The sequence below is a fragment of the Aquarana catesbeiana genome, linkage group LG01 (genome assembly GCF_042186555.1).
Source record: "Aquarana catesbeiana isolate 2022-GZ linkage group LG01, ASM4218655v1, whole genome shotgun sequence".
NCBI classification, from domain to species: Eukaryota; Metazoa; Chordata; class Amphibia; order Anura; family Ranidae; genus Aquarana; species Aquarana catesbeiana.
Window position 1 is genome coordinate 766451279 of NC_133324.1, and position 23521 is coordinate 766474799.

General features: G+C 43.9%; 1 protein-coding gene across 2 annotated transcripts in view; it reads right to left on the bottom strand.

Annotated features, from left to right (window-relative positions):
• LOC141113204 (probable ATP-dependent RNA helicase DDX60) overlaps window positions 1–23521 on the bottom strand; it is a 477260-nt gene that overhangs the window by 192631 nt on the left and 261108 nt on the right. For both annotated transcript variants that reach the window (XM_073606185.1, XM_073606175.1), the window contains 3 exons: window positions 4588–4712; window positions 2224–2367; window positions 209–250 (listed from right to left, as the gene is read on the bottom strand). In XM_073606185.1, the coding sequence (XP_073462286.1) occupies window positions 209–250; window positions 2224–2367; window positions 4588–4712 (311 nt within the window). The remainder of the gene's footprint in view (window positions 1–208; window positions 251–2223; window positions 2368–4587; window positions 4713–23521) is intronic.

The window sequence follows — 23521 nt, forward strand, 5'->3', positions numbered from 1 at the left end:
GGGAAATTCAACTACACCAAACTGTATATCTCCAAAAACTCTTTGACATGAGTTTTGTGTGAAGCTACTAGGTGACTCAGTCCAAAATATTAGTTATAGGTTGGCTTACTTTCTAGTACTTTGAACGTGCATAATTAATTGTACTTCATATGTACTATATATTTTTATATTCTTAAGAATATTTATTTGCAATCAAAGATTTACTTACGCATTTGAACGTTTTGAATCAAATGAGTCACTGCAACTTGGCCTGGGTTCAAAGAAAAAAAATTATGATTATTTTTTCCAACCAAGCTTTTTTATAAAATGATCTTATAAACACATAGCTTTATAAACTACAGGTACTTATATAGCGCCGTAAATTTATGCAGTGCTTTACACATATATACTGTACATTCACAACACTCCCTGTCAAGTCAAGTCAAGAAGCTTACAATCTAAGATCCCTAACATACATCCATACACATACTAGGGCCAGCTTAGACAGGATCCAATTAACCTACCAGTATGTGTTTGGAGTTTTGTAGGAAACTGAAGTACCTAGAGGAAACCCACGCAGGCACAGGGAGAACATGCAAACTCCAGGCAGGTAGTGCCATGGTTGGGTTTCGGACAAATGACCCTGGTGCTGCTAGGTAGAAGTTCTAACCACTTAGCTACTGTGCTTCCCAATTTATAGACTTGTATGGTAATATATACAGTGTTTAAATGTATAAAGATTTATTGTCTCCAAGGAAACAGTATAGCAATATGCCTAACCATATGGTAAAATGATCAATGTTGTGTCACCCTCCTTACTCCCACACTTCACCAGTCTCCTCACTGTGATGGGCAGTATCAATGACCAACATTGGGTGCAGGACATTGGAGATGCTCCCCCCAATGATGCCATATTACATGCTTACTTTTAGTGTGGCTTTGTGGTTAAATGCCCCACGTACATGTACATGTACTGTGGCAGGGCAGCCCTTCAGAGCGAAATCACATACCCGTTTGTCTCAAACTTTTTTGGGTCTGGGGCGTGCATGCGCACTGCCAGCGACCAGCTAAAGCTGTGATTGGACACAGCGGGAGCCAATCAGCAGGTCCTATGTAAACAAAGCAGATCACCATTCTGTGAGAGGGTAAGATGGAGATCTTGTGTTTTTGCTAAGCAGGAACACGGATCTCTGTCTTCCCCCAGTCAAATCACCCCCCAACACAATCAGCAAGCATTCCCAGGGAATACAGTTACCCTTTAACCGCCCCTGTTAACCCCTTCCCTGCCAGTGTCTTTAGTACAATGACAGTGCATATACTGGTCCCCAAAAAAGTGTCAAAGTGTGACTTAGTGTGCGATTTGTCCGCCGCAATGTCGCAGTCCTGCTATAAGTCACTAATCGCTGCCATTACTAGTAAAAAAAATAAAATAAAACAAAAATTCCATAAAAATATCCCATAGTTTGTAGACGCTCTAACTTTTGCGTAAACCAATCAATATACGCTTATTGGGATTTTTTTTTACTAAAAACATGTAGCAGAATACATATTGGCCTAAACTAATGAAGACATTTGATATTTTACATTTTTTCATTGGATATGTTTTATAGCAGGAAGTAAAAAATATTGTTTTTATTTCAAAATTGTCAGTCTTTTTTTGTTTATAGCGCAAAAAATAAGAAACGCAGAGGTGATCAAGTACCACCAAAAGAAAGCTCTATTTGTGGGGAAAAAATTACATCAATTTATTTTGGGTACAGCATCGCATGGCCGTGCAATTGTCAGTTAAAGTAACAGTGCCGTATCGCAAAAAATGGCCAGGTCATGAAGGGGGGGTAAACCATCCGGAGCTTAAGTGGTTAATGTGTGTGTCAGGCACATGCACATTTCCCCATGTTTTATCCCTTTTAAAGAACCTGCAAAGTACAGAAAAATAACTGCCTACCATATCTGCCAGTAATGCACTTGGTTTCTAAAGCTGGCCATAGATGGATCGAAATTTGGAATTCGATCAATTAAGATCCATTTATGGCAGTTCTTGTTTGAGTGCAAACGCATTAAAAACTGGCTTCTGTATAACAGGCTTGTTGGAAATTTTTTGATTGGCTGCAGCGCTTGAGTTAACACAGGGATTTGCAATTATTAAGCAGAAAATAGAAAAACTGGAGCAAATAGGATAAGTTCATTTAGTAAAAACCCTACCATAATACTGAGAACGTTTTTCAATGCTTACACAGCACTTACTGTATACTTTTTTCTAGTTTTTCTGCTTTTTCTTCTAACTTCCTAAGTTCTTTCTCATCCTGAGGATTGTGTTTCTTTTTCTGTTTTTCTTCTAAATGACGATCCAACTGTATTGCCAATCCTTCCACCATACCCACAGTGAATCTAAAACCAAATAGCATTTTAGGAAGAGAACATTTTATTAACAACTTAGAAAAATATTTTTAAATAAAAGAACTTGGTTCAGAATCAGATACAGTGTAAGGTTCAAGGGTTCGGGATGCAGACAATTCTTAAAAGCTGCTCCATCTTAAAGTAGAACTTAACTGTATCTGAGCACCACAAACTGACCCCAGGCATTTATTAAATCATTTTGGTCTAGGCCACAAAATAGAAAGCAACTGCAGAAATTTAAAAAACAAGTTTAAAACAAGTAAATATAATATTCCTTCCTGTCTATTTACTTACTATCAGCATGGAGAATAAAATAGTGGAAGAAAAGAAAGTTGTATAGGGCGCACAGGACTAACGTAATCCAAGTAATGTCTCTATTAGGGATCGGCAGTCCAAAATGTACAGGAAAATGTTGGTTGGTGAGAGTAATGAGGATAAGAGGATGGTAATCTTCGGCAAAAGGGCTGCAACTTTAAAAGACTGAAGCAGGGTCTAAAATGACATAAAAACAAACAAAGGCGCCTCTAAGTGCAGAAGATAAACATTTTTAATACCCCAACTGGGTTAAAAACACTTACAAAATAGGAGTAGTATACAGGGAGCCGCTGTGAAGCCGGCGTCGTCAGCGTGTGACATCACTTCCGGGTTCGCAGCCCTCACACGCTGACGACGCCGGCTTCACAGCGGCTCCCTGTGCTCCACACCGCTGCTGACAGTGACTACATCCATCCACCTGCAGGCTTCCTCTGGTCGTGACCCTTTCCAATGCAGCCTCACCCACGATGTGCCTGTATACTACTCCTATTTTGTAAGTGTTTTTAACCCAGTTGGGGTATTAAAAATGTTTATCTTCTGCACTTAGAGGCGCCTTTGTTTGTTTTTAGAGAATAAAATAGTGAATGTTGATTGAGTGAGTTTAGTTCCATTTTAAAGGGCCAGTAGTAAAAGTTATGAAAAGTATCCTATGTACATTAGTTACAAAATAGGTTCAGAGAGCTTTCTAAACTCTCAACCTGTACTTGATTATATCAAAAATTATATTTAAATAAATGTGGAGTAAATCATCAAGTCTTTATTATATTTCCATATACTGTAAAACTATATAACACTACATTTTAAGTGTGTCATGTTTGGACACACGTTTGGGAGGATGGATTTACGAAAGACAAATAGACTGTCCACTTTGCAAGTGCAGTTACACTATTTTTCCCCAGAGCTTAGTTAATGTGGTGAAGCTTCACTTTCTAAATAATACCCAATTAGGTGCAAGAAGAAAGTACCACATTCACTAAGGAGTTTCTTTGGTCGCCGAGGATGCTGGGAGAGGGTATTTATACCAATTTGCTATGCACTGTGCTGATATAGTTTGCACCATGGCATTGAGTACAATAACATTTTATATACACAGTATGTTTGTGCTGACCCTGAACTTGCTCTGGATGTCTACAGTGTTTTGTTTTTGTCCAAGATTTCCACTATGCTCCTGTCACCAAGTTCCTTTGCTCAAGGAGAACCCAAAAATGACCACAGCAGTTCTCTGTTACTTATGACAAAAGATGGTTCAAAATTGACTCAAATGCACAACCTGATGGTTGCACAAAGCCCTGAAAAAAAATATACAAAACCATTCCTTTATAGAAAAAACATTGTACATCGGCATAAGGGTGGCATTTGTTCATGTTGCCTTTTCTATTTTTGATGATTTTTTTTTAATTCTGATATTTGTTAACAATTTTTAAGCTGCACTCTGACATCTCCACTTACCGTGTCAATTCTATATTGGTAATACAATTTCAAAATATCAAAGCAGTTAAATTATGGCATGGAAGACATGCTTTGCTTTATTAAGGCCCCTACTTTTTGAATGTTTTGGCAGTATCTAATGTTACACATTGTAAAATCAAAATTCTGTTTTGCTTTTCTTTTCTTGAACAATATTTTATTAGAAGTTGGTAGAGGTGTGCTTACATGAAAATAACTTCCAGATTGAAATGATGCTCTCAGCAAAGCAGTTTTTTATTCAGTATAACAAAATCATTCTATGCTTTGAAGTATTGTACCTACAAAACAATGCACTGTAGATGAAACCTAACCTTTACCACTACTTTCTAATCTAACTAGTGTAGAGGTGTGCCAAACAGTGACTAAAGCATATTATGTTTCTAAAAAGTTTGATCACAGGAAAAACAATTCAATAGAATATTTACTCACGCAAAAATCAGAACAGGTAGTTTGTTGATTGTGTTTAGTTTTTCAATAAGTTGAGGAAAATATTGCCTACTGTCCATATCATTAGTTGGTTCATTTGGTTTAAGGATCTCTAGTACCTCTGAAACCTTTGAAAAAATTGATAGAGTGGTCATTTATGTTTTAGTGTGAGTACATACATAAGTAGGCTAAAGCTTAAATGTGGCCAATGTAAAAAAGTGGAAAAAAATTTAAGCAATGCTACTTCCATAAACATCAATAAATCTGGCCTTACACCGTGCAATTTTCTACCTGTTCCTGACCAGAAGAAATTCAAGCCATGGCCCCTGCTGGCTTCCTACCACCCAACATTAATTAATCTGAAAAACAAAGTAGCTGGGCAGAAAATTATCAGCCAAACAGACCAACCAATCCAATCAGATGCAGTTTGTTCATAGAATCAGGTGCAGCCAGGCTGATTTCTCTTGTTCAGCCTGGTTAAAGAAGTTTGTGTCCAGATTTTGATTCCATGTTTAACTTCAAAATTACAGGTTAGAAAATGAAAAAAAAAAAAATTCTAAAAATGTGGCCCACACCGAAACCGCAAGTGCATTGTGGTTCCCATTGCAAGAAGCCATGCTGTGGTTTCCAGTACTGGGGGTGCCATTAGGATTAACGGCATACCCCCCCCCCGCATCTCCTGGGAAAGGAAGAAGTGCGTTTTTCTGTGCGGCTGGTTGCAGCTATGGGAACAGGTGTGCAGCAGCAATCACCCGCACAGGTGTAAACCTAGCCTAATGCCCCGTACACACGGTCGGATTTTTCGATGGACAATGTCCGATCGGAGCGTGTTGTCGGAAATTCCGACCGTGTGTGGGCGCCATCGGACATTTTCCATCGGATTTTCCGACACACAAAGTTGGACAGCAGGAGATAAAATTTTCCGACAACAAAATCCGATCGCGTCAATTCCGACCGTGTGTGGCCTGTTCCGACGCACAAAGTGCCACGCATGCTCAGAAGAAATTCCGACACGGGACAGCTCGTTCTGGTAAACTTAGCGTTCGCAATGGATACAGCACTTTCGTCACGCTGCAATGTTAAAAATGGTTTAATACAGCGCACTCTCTTCTTCTTTATAATGTGACAAGAATTAAGTCGTTTTGCTGCTCATATTCACACACACTTCTCACAAAGTTTTATTTGTGTTTTTTTAGTGGGATTCCCTCAATATATTGTTATTAGTTGTCATATCTGACAGTTTTATTTATTTATTTATTTATTTATTTATTTATTTATTTATTTATTTATTTTGGATTTTCAGCCTTTTTTTTTCTTTAATGTTTGGATTTTTTCCAAGGCTGATCTTTGCTCAATGTTATTTTTATTTTTACTCCAGAATATTTTTGTGTGTGTTTTGTGTGTCAAGTTACCCCAACACCATTGATATCTTTTATTATTTAATCTCCAGGAGATTGTTTGGTGTTGGTGTCCCTTGTTCATTTCACATTGTATATTTGAAATGTACCTGAATCCTCACAAACAAACTGTCATTTTTGAAGTAAAACACATAGGAGAGTATAATTCAAAACAAAAATCCTTTATTAAGGGATCAGAACCAAACAAAGAGGAAGGCAACACTGGATCAACATGAGAAATTAGCGAAGCCTGGGACCCCCACGGCAGACATCAATTCTTCAACATCAAAATTGGTGGCCTGAGGAGTCCATATGTAAGGGAGAGCAGTCTGGTCCAGAAGTCCCAGAGATCCGGATAGCAGCAGATGACATCTGTGTCCCCAGGCTGTGGTACCACAAGAGGCTGCATCTTTTGGCCAACCAGACTGAACCCAGGGCAATCACTGTCTGGTCTTCCTTCCACGCTTCCTTCCGGGCTGTGGATGTGCAGTTGGAGATGTGGCAGGAGGAGGAGTAGGACCTGGAGGAGGAGGAGGAGGAGGACTGGGAGGACCTGGAGGAGGACTGGGAGGACCTGGAGGAGAGGGAGGAGGAGGAGGAGGAGGAGGAGGACCTGCAGGAGGAGGAGGAGGACCATCCCAAAGCTGTGTGTGAGGTGTAATTTGGCCCCTCATACCTTTCTCCAGAGCCTCTGATATGAGGGCCTCACACATGGCTTTTTGGCCCTCCTCCATCCTCTGCATTTTATATGCTATGAATGCAGCAATGTTCTCCTGCCTGGTGTGGGGTGCTCCCAGGACCTCTGTAGCCCTCCAAAAGAATGCTATAGCCGCCTCCTCTAGGGCACTCGTCCTACTGCCACTTTCTGTTTTCAGGTGTAGGGGAGGGACCTTGATATCAACCAGCCGGCTCGGCCCGGCCACCTCCTGGCTGAGACTTCCCTGTGTATGAAAAAGGGACATGGTTGTAATGTTTTGCATCATCAATCACAATCCTAAATTAGTACTCCCAACTAACATCTAGTTATCATCATTGATTGGACAAGCAGAAATATTTAGAGGAATGCTATACCTGGCTCAATCTGGGCTCCTCCACATGTGGCCTGGAAGGCCCAGGTTGGGCGTCAGAAGCCTCAGCCGGGGGGGAAGGAAGCGTGGAAGGAAGACTTGAGAGGGATGGCCTGGGTTCAGTCTGGCCTGCCAGAAAGTGCAGCCTGTCATAGTACCACATCCTGGGGACATAGATGTCATCTGCTGCTCCGGATCTCTGTGAATCCAGGACTTTCTTGCGCTCCCTTAGATATGTGCTCCTCAGCCCACCAATGAAAATCTTTAAATAAGTGATGTCTGCCGTGGGGATCACCTGCTTCACAATTTCACACAATTGCTCCAGTGCTGCCTTCCTCTTTGCTTGGTTCTTGAAATGGGGGTGGGTAATCTCCCACAGACAGGGCAGCTCACTTAGCATATCTATGAATACTGACATGAAGTCATTATCTTTCATTAAGATATCCATGTTCACTGCAAGACACAACACAAGACAAAGCCTAATGTCAGACAAAACTCTCCTAATCTTGTTACAATATAGGCCTCAATCTAGAAGCAGTATAGGCACAAGTTTGGCTCTTACCTTCGTTCTTACGATCGGCGCGTCCAATGCTCCTTCCTCCGCTCACAGATCGTACGTAATACGCACGCGTGTTACGCTTTATACACACTGCGCATGCGTGTAACTCCGCCCGCCCCTGACGTTCTTTCTAGTCTATTCCCCGCCCCTTTTCGTTCGGCGCAGTGGGTGAAGAGCACATGGCGGAGTTACAGCAGGTGCGTGCTAATTCGAACAACGAGGAGGAGGAGGAGGAAAGCCCGGATCCAGGCACGTCCCGATCCAGAAGGAGACGTTTTAAGGCCACAAATATGTCGTTTGGGGAGATGTTGGAGATGGTCGACATCATGAAGAAGTCCGACTATGACGGAAAATATGGGCCTTACCCCAACCCCAACATCAGAAAGGCCAAGATCATGGCGAAAGTGGTCAGGAGTCTTGAGCGGAATTTCGGGGTACGAAGGTCTAAAGATCAGCTCAGGAAGCGGTGGTCGGACCTGAAGTTGAGAGAGCCAGAGCAGTACCGAAAGATCCGGAGAGTGCTGCAAAAAAGTAAGTAGTTGTACTGTGTTCCTATTCTTTCTGTCTTTATTCCGTTCGTTCTGCTCCATATGCTTTTAGTAATTGTAACGTTTCAAAAGGTCAACTTTAATGTTCATGGGCCCATTATTCGTTCGTATCAAACATTTTTCTTTCGGCCTCTAGAACACCATTGCATTTTCACACATTTTTGGGGGCCTACTTGGATGCCAAATATTTGTTTGTGTAGATGGGTTTGTTACTAGAATGAAATGCAAACTAGATTGTGTGTAAGGAGAGGACACTGAGCAGCTGTTTTCACATCTGGACACTGGAGCACTAGTGTGGAACCCCAGAACACCCTTTTTATTAGGGGGGCCACACAGGTGCTCCAGTGTATACTATAGGGGGGGCTACATCTGTGAAGCTTGTACCAAACAGGTAAAGTATTGCAGCTTGACAAAGGGCAATAAAAAATATACATCTTGGAACTCGGCTAAAATAGATAATTGTACCCCACTTCCAAGCAATGTTTCCTATTTCTAGTTCTGCCATCAAATATCTGTGTGCTAATTATACCATTTTTGTTTTACATAGGGGAGAAAAGACTCGGACACCCCTCATCCCAGGAGACCAGAGACCCCCCCCCCTCTGGAAGAAGGGGAAATACCAACCCAAGAAGCTGAGCAGGAGGAAGAAGAAGATGTGGTGGAGATTGGCACCACAACAGGTGAGTGTCTGCAACCACAGACTCAGGTAAAAGAGATGGATGGTGGCAGATTTTTGAGACCTTTTTTTTTTGTTCTTTATCTCTTTTTAGGTGATCGTGATCCAGAACGCTTTACATCTGAAAGTGCCCAGATACTCATCGGGGAGATCATGGGGTGTAATCTCCAATTGCAAAACATCCAGCAACAAATCACTGATGTTATTAAAAAAAATAATAACATCATTGATGTTTTGGGGCGAATTTAAACCCCACAAAATCACCTGTTTTATGTTACTAAAATTTTTACAATGTTTAGAAAAGCCAAATTTGGAGGATGCACACAGTTTGCCAACATGTGCTATCTGCCATCACGGGAGATCAATGGACGCGTTTTGGGGGTGCAACCCCTTCCTCAATTATAAAGTCGCATTGAGGAAGGGCTTGCTCCCCCAAAACACGTCCCTTGATCCCCCCTGATGGCAGATAGCACATGTTGAAATTCTGAACTTGGTGTGCATCTTCCAAATTTGGCTTTTCCAGGGGTGATTTCCCCCCATCTGAACGCTATATCAAACACAGTTCCTAAATACTCATGTCTGATATAGCCTTCAGGTTTTACCATATGTGAACTTTGTAAGTTCAAGTTTTTTGGCTTTCTTGTTGGTTTTACACAGGCCTGTTTTATCTGAAATGGATATTTCGATTTTTGATAATGCTACTGCAAACATTGTTATACAACAAACATGTTGGTTTGTTTTAAAAACCTTGCGGAAATGCACATGTGATTGTGCAGCTATAAAAAAGTGCCTTACTCAAGAATGTGTGGATTATTGTCTCAACACTACAACACTTTTGGGGTGATGTAATTGCTGTTTTATGCACAAATGGGGGTTATTACACTTTGCACTACAAGTGCAGGTTCAGTGCAGTTGCAAGTGCACTTGTAGTGAAATGTGTTTTGCCATTTAGGAAGTACCAGCCAACACTATTTTTTATAAGGTTACCCAATCACGACATTTTCTGCACTCAAAACATTTCTGTCAGGGTCAGCTAAAACAAACACAAGCAGTAAATGTCCACCAAGAATTTCTTTTGTTTGTTTTTTATTTTACAAAGGTGTCACAGATTCTCTGGCATATTGATAGCCCCCCTACCCGCAAAGAACTCCAGGTAGCGTAACCGGACATCACGGGCATTCAGGGAGGGCAAGCCAGGACGGCCACTTTCAAGCGCCGTCAGTGTTGATGGATTTGGGATTCCGGCCTCAGGCCCAACTGAGCCAGCATAGTTGGCTGAATGTTTTCTTAAAAAATTATGGAGAACACAGCAGGCAAGTATTATATGGTTCAGTTTATACTCCGCCATATGGATGGGTGTCAGAAATAATCGGAACTGGCTGGCCAGGATTCCAAATGTGTTCTCCACCACTCTTCGGGCTCTGGCCAGCCGGTAATTAAAAACCCTCTGTTCCGGGGTGAGGGTCCTCATCGGGAATGGGCGCATCAGGTGGTCCCCCAACGCAAATGCTTCATCAGCAACGAACACAAATGGGAGACCTTCAACATTGTCCTCTGGAGGTGGCAAGTCCAAGCTGCCATTCTGGAGACGCCTGTAGAACTCCGTCTGGGCGATCACTCCACCATCGGACATCCGGCCATTCTTCCCCACGTCCACATACAAGAAGTCGTAATTAGCCGACACCACCGCCAACATCACTATACTATTAAACCCCTTGTAATTATAATAGTACGACCCCGAGTTGGGTGGTGGGACGATGTGGACGTGTTTCCCATCAATTGCCCCTCCGCAGTTAGGAAAGTCCCACCGCTGGGCAAAGTGGGAGGCCACAGTCTGCCATTCCTGTGGCGTGGAAGGAAACTGTTGAGGAAAAAACAATAAACATTACTATTTTTTCAAAGAAACATGGCAAGCAGATTATACACAAACATTATGGGGCAACCTCCAGATAGCATTTAATAAGGGGAATTTAACAAGGCCAAAGTATAAGGTACACCTATCATATTCCCCCTCCCCCCTCTCATGGGCCATTTCTAACATTATAGGGGGGGGGAACTCTTGGACAAGTAACCCTCTTCACTTCATTTTGAGATGAATGCCTAAATACAGGGTATTACTTGGAACAGCCCCTCCTTAGTTACACTATTAGCAGACCACTGGACAGGTAAGAAGTGTCTGAATACAAAGATATAAATACACATTGTACACATTTGAGGACATTTGGACATTCTGCTATTACCTATCAAGATAATAATGGGATACAAAAACTTTAAACAGTTCCATTGGAAAGTATACAGGCAGGCCCTTGCACTACATGCTTTGGGGAATTCATCCATAAATCTGACCAGTAAAGAGATGGGTATAGTGTGTATGGGTTTGGCAAAGTCAGCAGATAGATGATTGAGGATAGAGAATTGGGATCAGCTGACTTAGCAGTTGGGGGAGGGAGGGTTACCAAAAATTTGTGGACACCACAAAAAAAGCCTCTGGCACTCTGCCTAAATTTAAAGCTAAAATAACATTAACAAACATTTTAGGGGGTGTTTGGGGTAAAGCACTATTATGGAGCTGATAAAATACATTGTTAAGTGACTACATGAGGTGAATATAGGGCAGGAGACACCATGCTAGAGAGGTTATTGAAGGGCAAATATGTATGAAGGACATAAAATAATAATTACATAAAAATCCAGCATGCATGAGGACAAAGGGGACATTCACAACATATTCCAATCATTGTAATTAGGGAATGAGGAAAGAAATACAAGATATTAGCAAACATTCAATACAATAAAATATGATATAAAAGGATAAAAATCTTACCTTCATATACTCCTTCTGCAGGACCTGGATGATGGCAGAACAGGTCTCTGGGATAATGATCCCCAGAGCCTGGGGGGAGATGCCTGTCGAGAACTTCAAGTCCTGCAGACTTCTCCCTGTGGCCAAATACCGCAAGGTAGCGACCAACCTCTGCTCCGGAGTGATGGCTTGCCTCATGCAGGTATCCTGCCTGCTGATATAGGGGGTCAGTGAAGCCTACAGACGGTGAAACACGGGGTCCGTCATCCGGAGAAAGTTCCTGAAATCATCAGGATTATTCTCACGGATCTCACGGAGCAAAGGCATATGACAGAACTGGTCACGCTGAAGCAACCAATTCTTGGTCCATGAACTCTTCCCCACCCTGTTCATGGACTGGACTTGTGTCAAGGTCAGGACCCCAACACCAAGCCCCCGCACAGCACGAACTCTACGAGGAGTACGCATACGAAACATGGCTAGAAAACGGTCGGCTGCTCAGAACGAAGTAACAGAACGCACTGAAGAACAGCAAGGCCTGTGAAGAGCGACCTGAAAACCAGTAACGAAAGAACAAGAATACAGTGACTAAAGTCACGCGGAACTTGCTTGCACGCACTGAAGAGCAGATACAAACCCACAAGCACAAACTGAACGGCAGAAAACGATCTGAAAGCCACGAGTCTGAAAAAGCGCGAATCGTCTCTCACCAAACTTTTACTAACACGAGATTAGCAAAAGGAGCCCAAAGGGTGCCGCGCTTGGTTCTGACCCGGCCTTTTCTAGTCTCGTCGTACGTGGTGTACGTGACCGCGTGGTTGTCGATCGGAAATTCCGACAACTTTGTGCGACCGTGTGTAGGCAAAACAAGTTTGAGCCAACATCCGTCGGAAAAAATCCGAGGATTTTGTTGTCGGAATGTCCGAACAAAGTCCGACCGTGTGTACGGGGCATTAGTGTAGTCAGTAAATAAAATTCAACTTCTTTAATATTGGTATGTTCAGATAAAACTGTAAATGTGCCCATGTAATGCAACAGTTTATCTATGATCACACAATAAAAAGACAGAACAACAAGGTCATAAGTGCAAAATATCTTTTACATCGTTTTAATCCAGATGTTTAAAACACAGTAAATTAGTAAATGTACAGTTTGTGATAGAGGCCCGTCATGTCAAACTCAGATGAAATAGTGGGAAGGGCAAATTCTTCAAGAGGGTTACATTATGTCTGCTGGGGGCCACAACTACTTAAATTTGGGAAAAGTTTATAGCACTTTGGAACTGAGCATTTAAAAACTGCAATGTCCAATATTTAATCCCAGAGAAACGAGAGGATGGCATACGATCCATAAACACTAGTTTAACATGTCTAAAATAGTAACCACTTGATTACTAACCTGTACATACCCCTTCAATACCAGGATATTTTTCAGTGCTGTGATAGTTTCACTGACAATTACTCATGTAACATGTAATTAATGTTATATAATTTTTTATAATATAATTTTTTGACAGACACTAGACATAAGCGGGCTTTCCATGCCGAGAATAGCACTTACGGCGACCCTATGCTTTGGCTCCCTGAATGTCAGGGGCCTGAACGTGCCCTAAAAAAAACATCAATTTACATTGGCTAACGTATACTGTATGTACCAAATCATGGCCAGGCTGCTATGTTGACAGCATTCCTGAATAAACTTAAACATTTTCAGGAAAGAGTGACTGTCCTGGGGGGAGATCTCAATGTAACCTTTGACCCCATTTTAGGTACCATGAAAGCCACCCCTCACATTTCAATATCACTTTAATCCATCTTAACTGGCAATTTCATTCTCTTTAACTTGTTGATCTTTAGTGTATACTACATCCTACTGTAAAGGATTATACATGCTATTCTGCCACACATGCCACTTATAGTAGACTGGACGACTTCCTTGCCTCGCATTGTGTCCTAGACTGGCATCTTCAAACATCAATAGCGTTATGGTTAGACCATTTGGCAATCTACCTTTCTTTAACCCTCCCTGCTACCTATAAACCCCAGTCAATTTGTAGGCTGAACGAAACTCTCTTAAAAGATACTTCAACTAGAGTAGCTATTTTAGAGGCAATCTCATCTTTTCTTGAAAATCACGATGATGTTACTACCCCACGCCCACAGTAGGAACCTTTAAAGTGTGTATTAAGGGGAGTTCTTATATCACATGGCAACCGCTTGAAGAGAGAGAGAGAGGACCTCCACAATATCCTCTTTACACAGAGAGATTCAAACTTTAGAAACTTTCCAGATTTTGCAGCAAAAAAGAGCGGAGCTGCACTTCACTTCTTCTGGACCAAAGGTATTTAACCAGTTCCATACCGAGCCAAAGTAGTATGACGCCAGCAGGAACCTTTTGTCCCTCCGGGTGGGCGTCATATGACATCCACCGCTTCTCGCCGCTACTGCAGGCCCCCAGGGGCCTGCAGCACGGCGATCGGGGACGAGGCGTCTCCCTCAGACACAGCCCATCCCCGATCAGGGTAAAGAGCTAATGAAATTGGCTCTTTACCAGGTGACCGGCTGTATACAATCACAGCCGGTCACTTTCAATAGGTTCGGGGTACACGCCGCTCTTGTGCGCGCCCCGGGGGGGCATGGCGATTGGGGACGAGGCTCGTCCCTTGGACAAAGCCCACCCCCAATCAGGGTAAAGAGCCTATTAAATTGTGTCCAATCACAGCCAGTCACAAGTGTAAATAAACCAGACTGTAACGGCTGTTGCTGGGTTCTCCTCCTCACACGCCGTTCCAGTGTGAGAAGGAGAAATCAGAACAGTGAGTTACAGTATTACTGTGTTACCTAATATCACTACTGTGCCCAGATTTCCCCCTTCGAATAAAGAGTACCTGTCACCCCCATCAGAAGTACCTGTCACCCCCATCAGAAGTACCTGAGTACCTGTCACCCCATCAGGAGTACCTGTCACCCCATCAGGAGTACCTGAGTAAATGTCACCCCCATCAGGAGTACCTGAGTACCCATCACCTCCATCAGGAGTACCTGAGTACCCGTCACCCCCATCAGGAGTACCCATCACCTCCATCAGGAGTGCCTGTCACCTCCATCAGGAGTACCTGAGTACCCGTCACCTCCATCAGGAGTACCTGAGTACCCGTCACCTCCATCAGGAGTACCTGAGTACCTGTCACCTCCATCAGGAGTACCTGAGTACCCGTCACCCTCATCAGGAGTACCTGTCACCTCCATCAGGAGTACTCGTCACACCCATTAGAAGTACCTGAGTACCCGTCACCCCCATCCGGAGTACCTGAGTACCCGTCACCCCCATCAGGAGTACCTGAGTACCCATTACCCCCATCAGGAGTACCCATCACCCCCATCAGGAGTACCTGTCACCTCCATCAGGAGTACCTGTCACCTTGTCTGAGTATCTGTCACCCTGTCTGAGTACCTGTCCCGTGAGCCCAGCAGTGCCTGATGTGCAGCCAATTTCTAGCTGACGTACAGCCCATTAGTCCTTGTCGTGCAGCCCTGTCATACAGCCACCATGTCCAGATGAGTATACACCTCAGAAGAGGCATACCAAATGCTAAACCTGACCGATGAGAGCAGTGGGGAGCTCTCACCGCCCCAGTACAGTTCTGATTCTGGTTCCGATTCTGGTTCACAATACGAGCCCCCTGAAGGCAGTACATCTGAATCAGAGGAGGAAGTAGTCCTCCAAAAAGAAGACGGTCTGAACTCCAGGCAGCTACCAGCAGCGCCAGACACCCCAATGGCCAATCAGCAAATGCCAACGGCGCTAGACCTCAGGAGGGGAGGCCCAGTACAAGCGCTGCTAGACCCCAGGAGGAGAGGCCCAGTACAAGCGCTTCTAGACCCCAGGAGGAAAGGCCCAGTACAAGCTCTGGAATTCCACGCCGAAGAAGTAGGGCCCAAACCCATCTTCCGGATGCCTTGGCCAACCCATTGTGGCTGCCTTCTAGCACAGGGTCAGCCACAATCCCCCCTTTCACAGCACAGCCAGGTGTGCAGACCAACACCGAAGGTTTCTCTGAAATCGATTTTTTTAATTTATTTTTCCCTAAAGAGTTACTTCAAAGCATCATGGACCAAACAAATCTTTTTGCCTGTCATTGCATACAAAACAACCCCAACTCATGCTATGCCCGCCCTTTTGAATGGAGACCCCTAACAGTGGAGGAGCTTAGATTGTTTTTAGGCCTTACGCTCAACATGGGGCTTACAAAAAAAATGAACTGCATTCATATTGGTCTACCAAGCCCATCCACCATATGCCAATTTTTTCAGCTGTGATGTCCAGGTCCCACTATGACATGATAATGCGGTTCCTGCATTTCAGTGATAACTCGCAGTGCCCCCCCCCCCCCCCCCCCCGAAATCATCCAGACTTTGATAAATTGTATAAAATTCGCCCCCTAATTGATTTTTTTAATAAGAGGTTTGCTGAACTTTACATCCCTGACCAGAAAATCTCTGTGGACAAATCCCTGGTCCATTTCACAGGATGGCTGGGAATTAAGCAGTATATTTCCAGTAAGAGGGCGAGGTACAGCTTGAAGCTCAACAAGCTCTGTGAAAGCGCCACCGGATATGTGAATGCCTTTCGTGTGTAAGAAGGCAAAGACTCCCAGCTCCAGCCCCCTGAGTGTCCAATGTACATGGGAATAAGCGGGAAAATTGTATGGGAGTTGGCATTCCCACTCCTCCAAAAGGGGTATCATATTTACATGGACAACTACTACACCAGTTTGCCCCTTTTTTGCAACCTATTCCTGAATAAAACTTTGGCCTGTGGTACTGCAAGAAAAAACAGGAAAGTCTTCTCACAGCATTTAGTCACCATAAGGCTACAAAGGGGGGAATCGGCAAGCCTGAGGAATGAGGAAGTGTTGGCCGTGAAGTGGAGGCATAAGAAAGATGTTTACATCATGTCCACTATCCACAAAGACGCGGTACCGTTCAAAAGCCTTACTGTATCAACAAATACAATAAGTTCATGGGAGTGGTGGATTTTAACGATCAAATGCTGCAGCCCTATCTTTCAACACGAAAGTCCCTCTTCTGGTACAAATAAGTTGCAATATACTTCTTCCATTTGGCCATTTTTAAAGCATACGTCACTTATCAAAAATCAATGGAAATGCCCAACCCCTTTATCAGATTTATCGAAAATATTGTCACTGCCCTGATCTATCAGCAAAGCTCCCCCCCCCCCCAGAAATCATTCACTCCGATTGTGTCAGCAGACTGCATGAGCACCATTTTCCTGACAATATTCCACCATCAGCAACCGGAAGAAGACGCCAAAAAAAAATATTGGGTGTGCAGCAAAAGAGGAGTTAGGAAAGACAGCAGTTTCCATTGTCCCCAATGTCCCTCCTAACCTAGCCTATGCATTAGACATGTGCATTCGTTTTCGTCCAAATGCATTTTCGTCCGAATTTCAGGTATTTTCGTTATAACGAAAGTGCAGAATCCGAAAAACGAAAGATTCAACATAAACAAATGCTTTATTTTCATTTTCGTTGCTACAACAGTTCGATATAGATAGGAGATTCGACATGATGATGACAATAATAATCTGTGTCCATCAAACCTGTGGTCAAATGTGCCCAACCTTAACTCTATTAGTCCAAGATTATTCTACATAGAGAGAAAAGATTCGACGTAGAGAGAAAAGATTCAACGTAGAGAGAAAAGATTTGACGTAGAGAGAAAAGATTCGACGTAGAGAGAAAAGATTTGATGTAGAGAGAAAAGATTCGACATAGGGGAGAAAAGATCACTGCTGGAATTGGGTGGGGGAAGTAAAATAAAAATAACGATGATGATGAATGTTATTGGCTGATTGTAACCAAAGAGGAGGAGCAGTAAAATAGCTAGAACTAAGTACACACGTACTTTGGCTTATGGTGTCTGTTGAAAGTTCTAAGAAGATTCGACGGAGCAGGTAAACTATACGGCGTCGTACAGTTTAGCTGCTCCGTCGAATCTTCTTTGAACATTCGACAGACACCATAAGCCTTCAATGATAGATTCGACCTTAATTTGGATTTTCGGACGAATGCAATTTTTAACGAAAAACGAAATAAATAAAAACGAATTTCGGGAGTAACTAAATAAATGTATTTTTCGGACCAAAACGAAATTCCGAAACGAAATATTTCAGTGTGCACATGTCTACTATGCATCGGAGAATGCTTCAAGCGATATCACACTCTCGAAAACTATTAGCCCAAATTTCTAATAGACTGCCATTTACCCGGTTTCAATTTCTGTGATGATTATTTCCCTGCTGCCTCAACCAACCTAGTGCCTCAACTCAACTGACCCTGGCATGTTTATCGACTATGCCTCTGCCAGCAGTCTGCATTGTTTATCCGCCATGTTTCTGCCTTTCAAGTGAACTGACCCTAGACTATCGACTATGCTTCTGCCTGTCATCTGCATTGTTTATCCACCATGTTTCTGCCTTTCATGTGAACTGACCCTGGACTGTATCGACTATGCCTCTGCCTACCGTCTATTTCTGCCTTTTACCTGCACTGACCTTGGCTTGTTGATCATGTTTTTGCCTGCCACTTGGACTGATCTTTCACCCTGCTACACAGGGGTCTCACATATGTGAGGGGCTCCAGAATAGTGTTCTGAGTTGAGAAAAACAGTTTTTGGTTTTCTGTGTTCCCAGAACAGGGTCTGGTTGCCTGGAGGCTTTAAAGCGATTTGGGTGGGAGAAGCCTCTACCCCTGTCCCCATTCTTTCCTGACCGAGGCCCTAAACTTGATGGTCCTGCCTGCTGCCTGGACCAATACTTTGGTTGCACTAACCATATCTCTGCCTGCTGCCTGTACTATGGACAGTATTCCTGCCTGCTGCATGGACGATCCTTTTGCTGCTGCTGACCACATCCCTGTCTGCTACCTGGACCAATGCTCTCCTCTGTGGACCACTGCACTACTAAAACCGCAGGTAATTTTTTGTTTACTCTTTGCTCAGAAGAATGTATTTTGGTTTGTAATTGGTATGTACAGTACATGCTATGGGTTAGAAATATGAAGGGCCTTCAACAATGTGATAGGTTGGCAGGAATTTGTGTGTGTAATTGTCAGGGAAGTCATCCGCAGAGAACAGCTGATGCTCTCAGGCGCACACCTGTGCGCAGGCGCCAACAGGGTACTCGCAGAACAGTCACGGGCGCATCAGTAAATGCACATGCGCACGCGATTGCGCGTGCACGCGCCTGTCATCAGAACTGGCGCCAGACGGCCTATTTAAACATAGACTCAGTACTGGCTGGTTACTGCTTGGTCTACAGCGTGTACCTGAATTCTTGTTACCTGTGTTGACTCCTGATCACCTGCTACCCGACTACTCTTCTGCCTGCTATTTGCTCCTGATCTGCCTGCCTGCTGCCAAACCTGCCTGTGACCCGACTACTCTTCTGCCTGCTGTTTGCACCTGATCTGCCTGCCTGCTGCCAAACCTGCCTGTGACCCGATTACTCTTCTGCCTGCTGTTTGCACCTGATCTGCCTACCCACTGCCAAACCTGCCTAGCTGTTGCCAAGTCTGCTGGTGACCTGACTACATTCCTGCCAGCTGTGACATCTGATCTGTCTCACTGCTGCCGAGACCTGCCAGTGATCCAGCTACGTTTCCTGTCTGCTTCCAGTCAAGTCCAGCTGCCCATCTGTGTGTTCCTGTCTACTACCTACACAGACTTCAGGACTTCCCCCAGGCACTCTTACTCCACCATGCTCCAGCGCCAGCTGTCCCACTACCAGCGGCCCTAGAGCCGGAGTTGTACGGGAGGCCTTCCTCTACACGTCAGGCTCACCATCAGGTACGTGACAGTACCAAGCAGCCATGACTGAGCCTGCAGGAGAAACCTCTCCTCTACATGAAGTCTGCCAGTGTCTCACAGGCCTTACTCAAGCGGTCAAGTCCCTGCAGGAGAAATACGTGCCTCTCAGGGAACATGTGCAAGTCCAGCTCTCTTCTGCCGTTCCTGCTGCGGTGATGACATCCCCGGAACCACGAGTGACTAGCCCTGACAGATTTTCTGGAGACCGGACTAAGTTCAGAGCGTTCCGCAATGCCTGTCAGCTCTATTTTCCACTCCAGCCACTGACTTTTTCTGCAGAGACTAGAAAGGTGGGGTTCATTATATCCCTGCTTCAAGGTGAGCCCCAAACCTGGGCTCATTGTCTGTTGGAAAAGAAGGACATACAACTAAATACTATGTCCTCTTTCTTCCAGGCATTGTCCAAGTTATACGAGGACCCTCTACTAACCACTACTGCCGAGTCCTCTCTCCATGCACTCTGACAAGGTTGCAGAGCGGTCAAGGACTATATAATGGACTTCAGGTGCTGGAGTGCAGATACCGGCTGGAATAACGCAGCTCTGCGACATCAATTCTGCCAGGGGTTATCGGAAGACTTGAAAGACGAGTTAGCTTGTGTGGGTGCTCCAAGCTCCCTGGAGGACTCAATTCAGGTCGACCGTCGTCTGCGGGAGCGCAGGCGGGAGAAGTCAGCAGTTCCATCCCAACTTGTATGGACGATGCCTAAGTTTCCAGTTCCTTTTCGGCCGACATCTGTCAAGTTGGCCTCTCCTGCACCCGAGACTGTAAAACCCACACGACTAGGCCTGATTCGCCCGTCACTGTCTCCTAAAGGAACGGACACGACATCTTCAAGACAACCTTTGCCTCTACTGTAGCAGGGCGGGTCACTATGTACGGACTTGTCCTGCTAAGAGACGCGGATTCCCCTCTGTTTCTCCAGCAAGTCAGGCTGTCCCACCAGCAACCTCTGCTCAATTGACACTTCCTGTTACCTTCCAGCTCTCAGGGAGAAGCGTGTCAGCCACTGCAATTGTGGACTCTGGGGCATGCAGTTGCTTCATTGACCTGGCATTTGCTGCCCAACAAGGTATTCCTCTTCAATCCAAGGAGCAGGGACTTACCGTATTCTTGACTGACGGCTCTCGTATAAAGTCTGGACTGGTTACCCAGGAGACAGCTCCACTGTTGACTACGACCCCTACCGGCCGTAAATAACTTTTGTGTCTAGACGCCATCTCTTCACCTCTGTACCCTGTCATTTTGGGTCTACCATGGCTACAGTCCCATAATCCAGTGGTTGATTGGAAATCAGGCAGTATGAAGTTCCAATCATCTTACTGCCAGAAGCACTGTCTGTCCAACCCCACTGTTGCACCCACCACTCTGTTGTGTATGGACATTGACGCTGAGCTCTGCCAAAAGGTGCCTGGGGCCTATCACGAGTTCCTTGATGTATTCAGCAAGTGGGGAGCAGACACCCTACCTCCACACAGGGCCTACGACTGCCCCATCGAGCTCCTGTCTGGGGCTGCTATTCCGTTTGGTCGGATCTTCCCACTGTCTGAGAAAGAATTAGCAGCTCTAAAGGAATACATTGATGAAAGCCTCCAGAAAGGTTTCATTCGCCCTTCTACCTCACCTGCCGGGGCGGGAATATTTGTGGAGAAGAAGGACTATTCACTACGGCCATGTGTAGATTACCGGGACCTGAACAAGATCACGGTGAAGAACCATTACCCTCTTCCCCTGGTCCCTGAGCTTTTTCAAAGACTTCATTCTGCTACCATTTTTACTAAACTTGACCAGACGGGAGCTTACAATCTCATCCGCATACGGCAGGGGGAAGAGTGGAAAACCACCTTCCGTACCCGATTTGGCCACTACGAGTATCTCGTCATGCCTTTCGGCCTGTGTAACGCCCCAGCTACATTTCAACACTTTGTTTCTCAATAGATCCGCGCTTCAGGCTGTTTAGAGAAACTGCTGCCCCCCTATGTAAACAGGGAACACCTAAGTGAGACCCAAAAAACAAGTGAAAAACTAAAAGATAGAGAGAGGCGCTGTTATAGGAAAAGGAAAGGGAGTATAATAATTCTCCTTGAAAAAAATAAATAAAGTGACGGGTATGTCAATGTAGTGATAAGTTTTCTTTAAATTATAAGGTGACAGGTGCAAAAATTAGATTTGATCAAATATATCAATACAATATTTATGAATATAAAGTGATAGGTGCAAGAAGCAACAGAGAAATAAGATACAATTCATCCACTTGTTGTGCATCAACCAAAAACCTATAAAAACAAAAATAAAAATAAAATTAAATTAAAATGTTCATAGAGGTGACTTGACGTTTCTTCCCATATATCTGAATATCTCCTTTACAGTGGTATATAAATGGGGAGATGCAGTTACAGATGGTGGTATCCCCCTATGTAGTTACACTCACCGGAGCGCCCTACCCCTGCAGGGGTGCGAGCTTGAGCTGTTAATCTCCAGGTGCCGGTGTCCTTCCAGTTCACAGTGGCCCAATCCGGGGTCATCCACCGGCTCCAGTGAGTGTAACTACATAGGGGGATACCACCATCTGTAACTGCATCTCCCCATTTATATACCACTGTAAAGGAGATATTCAGATATATGGGAAGAAACGTCAAGTCACCTCTATGAACATTTTAATTTAATTTTATTTTAATTTTTGTTTTTATACGTTTTTGGTTGATGCACAACAAGTGGATGAATTGTATCTTATTTCTCTGTTGCTTCTTATTTTTATTGATTTTTATGGCACATGGTTTCATATATTAAGACATAGATTTAGTATACTTTTGCACTTGTCACTTTGGATATACAAACCAAAGAACTAATTTATATTACATGTATAAGCACATGTTGCTTTAGCCCTTTAAAGTTTTTTCACTTATATGGTATAGTGATTGGGGTACCATTATTTCCATATTGGTCACAGTTTTTTTTTGCACTATCTTGCACCTATCACTTTATATTCATAATTATTGTATTGATATATTTGATCAAATCTAATTTTTGCACCTGTCACTTTATAATTTAAAGAAGACTTATCACCACATTGACATACCCGTCACTTTATTTATTTTTTCAAGGAGAATTATTATACTCCCTTTCCTTTTCCTATAACAGCGCCACTCCCTATCTTTTAGTTTTTCACATTTCAACATTTTATCAATGACGTTTTCAAGGACTATCTGGACATTTTTGTTATTGTCTACTTAGACGACATTCTTGTGTTCTCCACTTCCCTTGCTGATCACTGGGAGCATGTCAAGAATGTTCTCTGCTGTCTCCACTTACATGGACTCTATGCCAAACCTAAGAAATGTGAGTTTGAGCGGCAGAGTATCCAGTTCTTGGGCTTGATCATCTCTACCGGAGGGATTGAAATGGACCCCCAGAAAGTGTCTGCAATCCTGACCTGGCCAGCACCCACTGATAAGAAGGGGATCCAGCAGTTCGTTGGGTTTGCTAATTTTTATCGCAGATTTATCAAGAACTTTTCAGCCATCATTACACCAATTACCCAACTCACCAAACAGGGTGTTCGTTTCCGCTGGTCTCCTGAAGCCCAGGCTGCCTTCGAGACTCTTAAAGGACTATTTACAACTGCCCCTGTACTAAGTCATCCAGACCCGGCACTACCTTATATCCTGGAGGTAGATGCACCCGAAAGTGCAGTCGGGGGAGTTCTGTCTCAGCGCCAAGGGCCCAAGGATTTAATCGATCCGGTAGCCTTCTTCTCTAGGAAACTTACTCCGGCAGAGAGGAATTATGACGTTGGAGATTGGGAGCTTCTCGCCATAAAAGCCGCCCTGGAAGAGTGGAGGTATTTGCAAGAAGGAGCTGCTCATCCAATATTGATTTATACAGATCACAAGAATCTCGAATATTTAAGGACTGCCAAAAGACTAAAACCCCGCCAGGCCTGATGGGCACTTTTCTTTTTGAGGTTCTTGTTCCATATTACCTATAGACCCGGATCA